The 8,635-nt window shown below is 39.3% G+C and overlaps 1 protein-coding gene and 1 long non-coding RNA gene across 2 annotated transcripts in view; one reads left to right on the top strand and one right to left on the bottom strand.

Annotated features, from left to right (window-relative positions):
- Window positions 1–3,251, top strand: part of LOC146490395 (uncharacterized) — a 9,557-nt gene extending 6,306 nt beyond the window's left edge. The window contains exon 4 of the mRNA XM_085153244.1: window positions 1,790–3,251. Coding sequence (XP_085009370.1) covers window positions 1,790–2,059 — 270 coding nt within the window. The 3' untranslated portion in view covers window positions 2,060–3,251. The remainder of the gene's footprint in view (window positions 1–1,789) is intronic.
- A 54-nt stretch (window positions 3,252–3,305) lies between these two features.
- Window positions 3,306–8,362, bottom strand: LOC146490394 (uncharacterized). The gene is made up of 5 exons (XR_014872768.1): window positions 8,091–8,362; window positions 7,146–7,205; window positions 6,988–7,036; window positions 5,269–5,424; window positions 3,306–3,945 (listed from the first exon to the last, which is right to left on the bottom strand). It is a non-coding gene; the product is annotated as an uncharacterized LOC146490394 (long non-coding RNA).
- Between the last annotated feature and the right edge of the window lie 273 nt (window positions 8,363–8,635).

Below are 8,635 nucleotides of genomic sequence, written 5' to 3'. Positions count from 1 at the left end.
CCACCACGGAGGCAGTGGAGACTGTCAGAAAACGACTACAAGAAGACAACTCCTTGGAGGACAGGACCAACTTCACACCCGATCAGATTTGCACACTGTTAGACCTCTGCCTCACCACTACATATTTCAAATACAACGAAGGCTATTACAGACAAAAACATGGCTGTGCCATGGGCTCCCCCGTGTCACCTATTGTAGCCAACCTTTACATGGAGGAAGTGGAAAGCAAGGCTCTTGGCTCTTTCAAAGGAAGAGTACCCAGCCACTGGTACAGATATGTAGACGACACCTGGGTCAAAATCAAGACACAAGAAGTGGAATCCTTCACTGCGCACATCAACGCTGTGGATAAAAACATCAAGTTCACCAGGGAAGACACGAAGGATGACTGTTTGCCCTTCCTGGACTGCGCTGTGCACATTGAAGAGAATGGCAACCTCAACATCGAAGTTTACCGGAAGCCCACACACACGGACCAGTACCTCCTGTTTGACTCCCATCACCCTCTGGAACACAAACTTGGAGTAATTAGGACCCTACACCACCGGGCAGAACATGTTCCCTCTAAGCCTGAAGGGAAAAAGAAGGAACACACACATGTAAAGGAAGCACTCAAAACGTGCGGCTATCCCAAATGGGCGTTTTTAAAGTCAGCAAAGAGGCACAGAAAAGAAGATCAGACACCAGCGAGGGAGGATAAGAAGGACAGGCGCAACAACATTGTCATCCCCTATGTAGCCGGTGTATCAGAGAAACTCAGGAGGGTTTTCTCCAAGCATGACATCCCAGTGTACTTCAGACCCAGCAACACACTCAGACAAAAACTGGTTCACCCGAAAGACAAAACGCCAAAACACAAACTTAACAATGTGGTGTATGCCGTACAGTGCAGCGAGGAATGCCCAGACCTCTACATTGGAGAGACCAAACAGCCACTTCACAAGCGCATGGCACAACACAGAAGAGCGACCTCCACAGGACAAGATTCAGCTGTCCATCTGCATCTTAAGGATAAAGGACACTCTTTCGAGGATGCCAATGTTCACATTTTGGACAGAGAGGACAGATGGTTTGAAAGAGGAGTGAAAGAAGCCATCTATGTCCACTGTGAGCGACCATCTTTGAACAGAGGCGGTGGTTTACGACACCAACTCTCTGCCATCTATAATCCAGTTTTGAGATCCCTTCCCAGACGCCTTAATGCCCACTCACACCCTGGGCCATCTCACCTCAGGAATTCGCATGATAAGGTGGGGCCAGGTTTCACAATGAACCCACCCGAAACTCTGGCTGATTGGGACCCACACCCAGTTCCACACCTTGGCTCAGGCGATTAGAGGATCATCAGGGGGTCCTTTTGTCCCTCTGTGGGGGGACACTCCCACTAGGGTTATATCTGGGACTCTCCACCATTTGACCTTAGAACTGAAGAAGCCTCTCGGATGAGAGGTGAAACGTCTTCAAGTAACTTAAAGAAGTCCAGACGCTTTTCTTTGCAAGCTCCTTTGACTTACTCATGGTTAGTTCTGGTATTCAGACTGGAGAACCCAAGGATTAATCCAGTACACAACTTGCTCTACCTCCTAAGCCACAGCCACCCCTAACTCAATATTTTAAAAGACAGGACTTTGTTGAGGTATTGAATTAGATTGTCTTGAGTCAGAAAAAATATCAGGCAGTCATTTTTGATTACATTTACATTATTATAACGTTTGAATGAATAAAGCTTTTAGGTATTTTACATGAATTATCTCTCTCTCTCTCTCTCTCTCTCTTTTAATTGTCACAGGACGTTGATAAAAGCATCGCCACTGCCATAGCAGAGACAGTCTTTGGAATCTGTGTCATTCGATCAGAGGGTGCGGAGCCTGGCGATGACCCTCAGGATGTTATGATTGTTCTAGAGGGGGTGGAAGTGATGGGTGAGTTGGGGAGTGTAGCTTTTGCAGTGGCAATGTTGCTTGGTCTGGTCTACTCACTAAACCTGAGCTACACTCAAAAAAATGTGTTGTTGGATGAACACAATTTAATCATGGCACCCAATTTGCACACGATTTAACCAAGTACAATAAACCATTTTCAATCATGTCAAACCAACACATTTAGCATTTGGCGGTTTAATGTAATCAGATTACGTTGGATCAACATAGTATACTTACATTGATTTGAAGTGATTTATTTAAGTATGTAGAGTGAAATTTGTTTTAATTCATTCTACACACGTTAAAAAGTTTAGGAAAACACAATTAAATCTTGTTGTTTCAACAACTACTTTGTTAATCAAGGCAACTACTGCAAGTCTTGCTTAATAAACCAATATGGGGGTTGATGATTTCACTCATTTCAATCGAATTATTTCAATTAGATTTGTTTACATTTGTTACACATTTAGAAACCCACTAGTTTACAAAAAAAAAGTCACAATCAGATAATGATAACATTAACTTTATTAACTGGATTTAGTGGACAATATAAAAGCTTACCATTTTTGTACACCTGCAAGCATTATGCCACTTCAAAAGGTATAACGTTAGAATACTTATTTACATTGGTAATATGTTGGAACCAAAGCTTCCACAACTAAAAACAGATGCAAAATTTGCTAAATATTTCAACTGTATTTTAAAAAATTAAACTAAAAGATAAAAATACATCTCCCACTTGGCAAGTTAAAACATGTGACAAAATAGAATTACTATTGTGTGAATTTGGGAAAAAAAAAAAAAAAATTAGAAATAATTTGGGGGCAATACAACAACAACAAAAAATCCATAGGTAAAAAATAATAATAATAATAAAAAAAATATAGGAATTAAAAAAAAATTAGGAAGTAAAACGAAAATAGAAACAGAAGGCTTAACATCAAATTAAATGACAGATGACATTTTTTTTCAAATGCAATTAATTATTTGAAATGAAAATCTATATTTGTTTGGTGTATCTCATTGTAATAATTATTAGTTTGACCAATTTTTATATTTCTGTATTTATTTTTTAATTTTTGTTGCAGTCCTCCACAGCTACCAATATAGTTTTGCTGTGTTTATTAAAACATGCTAGCAAGCAAAATGGACACAATAATACAGTGAACTTAACAGGTGGCAGTGGTCTTAAACTTTACAGGCCCTTGACACAACATAGTAACAGTGCAGCTAAAAACAACAATGAACATTTCTTTGGGAAAACCCCTCAATGCAGTTTCTGTAAAATGGTAACTTTGTTCTACAAAGGAGAAGAAAACAAAAAAAAGAGGGGGGCACTAAAGCACTCCATTGGAGTGCTTTAGCGCCCCCCTCTTTTTTTTTTTCTTCATTCAACACATGACAGCATTATGGTATGTGTCAATTAGTACCTATACTACAAAGTCAAAATTAAATGAAAAATAATTAACAGAACAGTACTTCTGTCAGTACTTCTGATCCATTTTGAGCCATCTATATAAGGACAAACAAAAATCATCTGCAGTGCTGTATAAAAGGTGAATTGCCCAACAGAGAGAATCCAAAAACTTTAAAAAAAATTTTAAATAATAGAAAAAAATATAAACAACTCAAATATTAACATTATATATTGGAAATCACCATTGCACCAATGAACCATTCAAGACCTATCAATCATTTTCAAGTGCTCTCACCCCATAAGCTTGTTTTTCAGAAACTGTGCCTTTGAAGAGAGCTTTTGTCCATCAAGATTTAAAAGTATCTTCTGGAGGACTTCAAAGGTGCATTTAAGTTCTGGTGGGTAGCTCAGGTTCAAACAGTATACGAGTCCAAACAACAGAGCCCATGCTTGTGCAATGTTACCCAAATCAGTGTTAGCCTCCACACCCTCAATCAGGACACCAACGTCCTCTGGGTCATCTTCAGGTTCAGCACCCTCCTTCTGGATGACGTACACCCCCATCACAGTTTGCTCCATGCAGCTTTTTGCCTCGCTGTCCGTATCCTACATGAACAAATATAAGACAACAAAGTAAAATTTAAGAGATTGTTTAAACAACTGTTTCTATGCTGTTCATAAAATCCAAGTAGTCAAAGTAATAAACAGAAAATTACACCACTAAAGTAGTTGTTAGTAATTACTCCAATACATAAATTATAAAATACACCTCTCATGTCAAAAGAGGTGGCATAATTGACCTCTCACCAGCCCCTCCCCCAAAAGGGCCATTGTCCAATTACACATTATAGCAACCATTACTGTGTCTGACAAACATTAACCTCAAGCAAGATGGAGAAGCAGTGTGCCCACCGATACCCCGAGAGATTGTGTCTGGAGGAGTTGTGTTCTTTCCATTCACAAAGTCAAAAACAACGTGAATGGATTAAACAGTGTGGATGGCCCCACTCCCAGGTAAATGTACCAAACATTATGAAGCATGTCTGCTCGCACATTTGGGTACCCATTGGTGCGCAGAGGAAACCATTTGTTTGTCGGACATAGCAAGAGTAACTTAGGGGGACAGGACTCGAGAAAAGGCTAACTCAGCTGCTAAAATAAAACAGGTATAGAAGTGTTAGTACTAAACAGCTCAAAGTTCATAGACATTTCTATTTACAAATACTGATGACCATAGCAATGAAAAAACAACAGGACTTGTTTTAATCCAAGTGCAGATTCAAAAGCAATATTGTCTTGATGCATGTTAAATGCATTGTATGTTTGTGTATCAAGTTTAACTACGGTATGCATAAATTTCTTTCCTTCCAATACCAAATTCCATAAATTCTTTATTGCAACGCTTAATACTGTTTGGTATTCAAGACATCCTTTCCCCAATACCAGGTGTCTTGTTGCTAATCTCAAAATTTTAATTTTAACGATTTGCATTTGAGGCAACGTCACAATTTGTATGGTAAATAAAATGGTAAATGGCCTGCATTTATATAGCGCCTTACTAGTCCCTAAGGACCCCAAAGCGCTTTACATATCCAGTCATCCACCCATTCACACACACATTCACACACTGGTGATGGCAAGCTACATTGTAGCCACAGCCGCCCTGGGGCGCACTGACAGAGGCGAGGCTACCGGACACTGGCGCCACCGGGCCCTCTGACCACCACCAGTAGGCAATGGGTGAAGTGTCTTGCCCAAGGACACAACGGCCGAGACTGTCCAAGCCGGGGCTCGAACCGGCAACCTTCCGATTACAAGGCGAACTCCCAACTCTCCATTTGTTAAGCCGAAACAAAATTGACAACTTCATCTCCAAATAAAAGTTATTTTTGCTGCCTATGACAAAATCTACTCAATCCTAATACAAACCTTGGAGATGGCAAGCATGAGACCTCTTATTTTCTTTCCAGGTGTCCCTCCTTTGCTCAGAAAGATTTCCATTAAGCGTGGCGCGTATTGGTCAAGCTCGGCAAAGAAAGTAGATAGCAGAGGCTTTCTGGTGATTCGCAGAAACTCCTTGTCAATCTGCAATAGAAAATAAATACATTGATTAAAAACTCAACTGTATATTTCACTAACTTCACATCTAAGCTGACTAAAGCTGCTTTTAGAAGACCATGCAGACATCAGTGCTGTCTGTGTAGAACATGAATCAGTCTGTGTCAGATCCTGAATTTAAAATTTCCACTGAAGTCACAGGTAAGAGGCAAATGGAACCAAGATCTAGGCCATTTGCTTTTTGAAGTTTGCAAAGACTGCTAAATTGTGCCACATAGTACGCTGGTCTAAACAGATTTTTCAGGTTTATTTTTAGTATGTTATTTGCAATTGGTGTTTGTTCTGGGAAAGATATTGCAGACTGAGCAATAATGCATTTCTAATGGGGGCCTTTCTTAAATGTACTGGTCCCAGTAACAAAGGCGCTTGTCGACTCAGAAATCGAGGGAAAACCAACAACACAACCGGCAGAACATTATGTTATTTACACGGGTGCACATACGTGGTCCGCATGTGCGCATTCGCTGTCAAAATAAAAGACGCGCACCAGATAAGAAGTTGCAACGCGCATTTGCGTCCATATAAAAGGCACTGTTTTTGTCCGCTAGAGTGGGATTTTCACAGCACATTCTGCACCACATCTCTGTGCGTTCATCATTTGTTTGAAGCCAGCTCACCTCCTGCAACCACTTTTCTGAGAATACGCGCTTCTTTTGTGGTTTGGACTCCTGACATTTCTTTGGAGGTGGAGGAACAACAAAGTAATTGCTTAAAGGAGCTTCTTCGACATCTTTAAGAGTTCTAAACAAATGTCTGTCCTCCTCCAGAAAATCTTATGTACGCAAACACGCGTTGCAACTTCTTATCTTGTGCGCGTTTTTTATTTTGACAGTGAATGCGCACCTGCGGACCACTTATGTGCACCCCTGGTTATATAGCTTGTCATATTGCAGCCACAGAAATTCTTTTGTCCATGAAACCATTAAGCTGCACTTTCTTTTTGCCTTATAGTCTGATTTGTAATAATTTTTCCGTTTTGTGGTAAGATTTTCTTTGGCTGTCACTTCTGCACCCTGACCTGTCTTATTTGGCTCAGCAGAACTAAAATATATATCCTGCTGCTTTTACACACACACTCACATAACGCTCAGCGATTCTCTGTGCGATCAACCTCTCACATGTTTAAGCTTGCTGCGGGAGATTTCACTTGTCATGTTTGCATAGTAAGCTAACAATTGATAAGACTATGTCAGAGGAATTGGTGCGCAAATTATCATCACTCACCAATCAGTGCTGTCGCTCTCTATACACAGTTCACGCGATTGCAAAGTGAAAGCAAAAAACAAGCGCAAATTCAAACGCGATTTCAATATGTCACATATTGACAGTGGCTCACCGATGCCAATGACATAATTACCCAGCTACATTTCCGAAAGAATGCAAAAGCATTGACATATATTTTTCCTTCCTATGACAGCCCGACGGGCAGGGCAGAGATAGATTTTGGTGGCCCGACTGGAAAAATCGCTAGCCCCGGGATGTCGGGCTAGCGATTTTGCGAGCCCTGTACAGTGTTTCAATTTTTTTTACCTACTACTCTCCCTGATGGAACAACGCTTGCACTGCCACATACAAGTCACTGAAAGAAAAAAAGAGAAGCAGTTTTAAGGATGGTTTTATTGACCACCTTTTTTTTTACTTTGATTAAATCATAAAACTATCATAAAAATATGATGGTAAAAACTTACCATGTATTAAAGAGGAGGCACAAACAATCAGAAAAGGGGTCAACTTTCTTTGTGGTGTTACTATGGTAAAGAAAACAGACAAAAAAATTTATAAAAACTCCACAGTGGATTTTTTTTTACTTTGTTGCAAATGTATAAAAAAATACAAATACATATAAATACCTCTTGCAATATAAAATTCACAGATAAATATCCAATCTGTTGCCAAATGTAATAGCAGTGTTTCACACTATGCAATAAAGATGCTGGTAGTTGCGGTAAAGGTCCGACAGGCAATTTTCATAACTATCCGCCATTGCCTTTTCCTCTGACCTCGTGTTTATGCTCTTTTCCCCATGCACTAGCGTTTAAGTCAATTCAAAGGATGCAGTCCCTGAATTTGGACACAGCTAATATTTAGCAACTCGCGCATGCTAGTTTAACTTGCATTACTGCAAGAGGCCGAATGCTTAAAAAAAAGGAGAGAGAATGAAAGAAGAAATGCAAATGATAATAAAAAAAAAAAGTGAAGAAAGACCATGTCTTGCAATAACCGTCATTTAAAACCAAAGTGAATGCTAACAGAGCTAGGTAAAAGTTCAATGAGACAACCATACAACTTTAGCTAACTTCATTTACTTTGAAATTGAATTTCAAACGTGTTAAATATTGAATTAAACACATTAATAACCGCTAAAAACACTATAAGACTAACTGCAAAAACGGGTAACAAAAAAAAGAATGAAATGGAAATGCTAATAATAATATAAATATAGCCGGAGCGGATTAGAAATCAGGTATTAGACGGTACCGATTGGCACCGTCTAATACCCGATTTTCACTGTATTTGCTCCACTCCCGCTGTCTAATGACAAATTACACATTTGGAATTAAAAACATTGTTAAACAATTAACGGACGGAACAACTTTGTTTGACTAAGATAGTTTCAGTTATTTATTACTTACCTGTATTGTGGAAGATCCCGCAGAGAGAAACGGCAGTTCACTGAACACATATAACTTTCTCCGCGTTCCCGCCTCTTCACTTCTGGGAAGTTTGAGCATGCGCACTAGGCATCGGTTTTAGAGTTGTTGATTTAAAATAATTACATTTAATTGAACTGAAGAATGCAAATCTAGTTCATTAAACTTTTTGTTATTTTATGTTAAACCAACAACTGATAATGATTTAAAAACCTAAACTCAATATGTTCATGTTAAATAGACAAATGTATATTGAATAAATCAAACAACTGCCTTAGTTGACTTTTTTGAGTGTACCCTCCGGAACTCAGGTACACCTTTGAGGTTCTGCAGAAGATTCTTATGGAGTTGGATGCACACAAACTATCCAACAAAGTACAGGTTCTCAAAACTCTTCTTTCTCGTTGAGAAATGTTGCCAATACAACAGCTACACCGTGTATCTGGAACATGAACCAGAAAGAACTGCAGACAAATGATACAATGCATTTTTTATTCATTTTGAGATACACAAAATTGGTGATATTT

This window comes from Neolamprologus multifasciatus, unplaced genomic scaffold, assembly GCF_963576455.1.
Source record: "Neolamprologus multifasciatus unplaced genomic scaffold, fNeoMul1.2 chr13_unloc_5, whole genome shotgun sequence".
Classification (NCBI taxonomy): domain Eukaryota; kingdom Metazoa; phylum Chordata; class Actinopteri; order Cichliformes; family Cichlidae; genus Neolamprologus; species Neolamprologus multifasciatus.
This window is presented reverse-complemented; position numbering and strand designations above follow the sequence as displayed.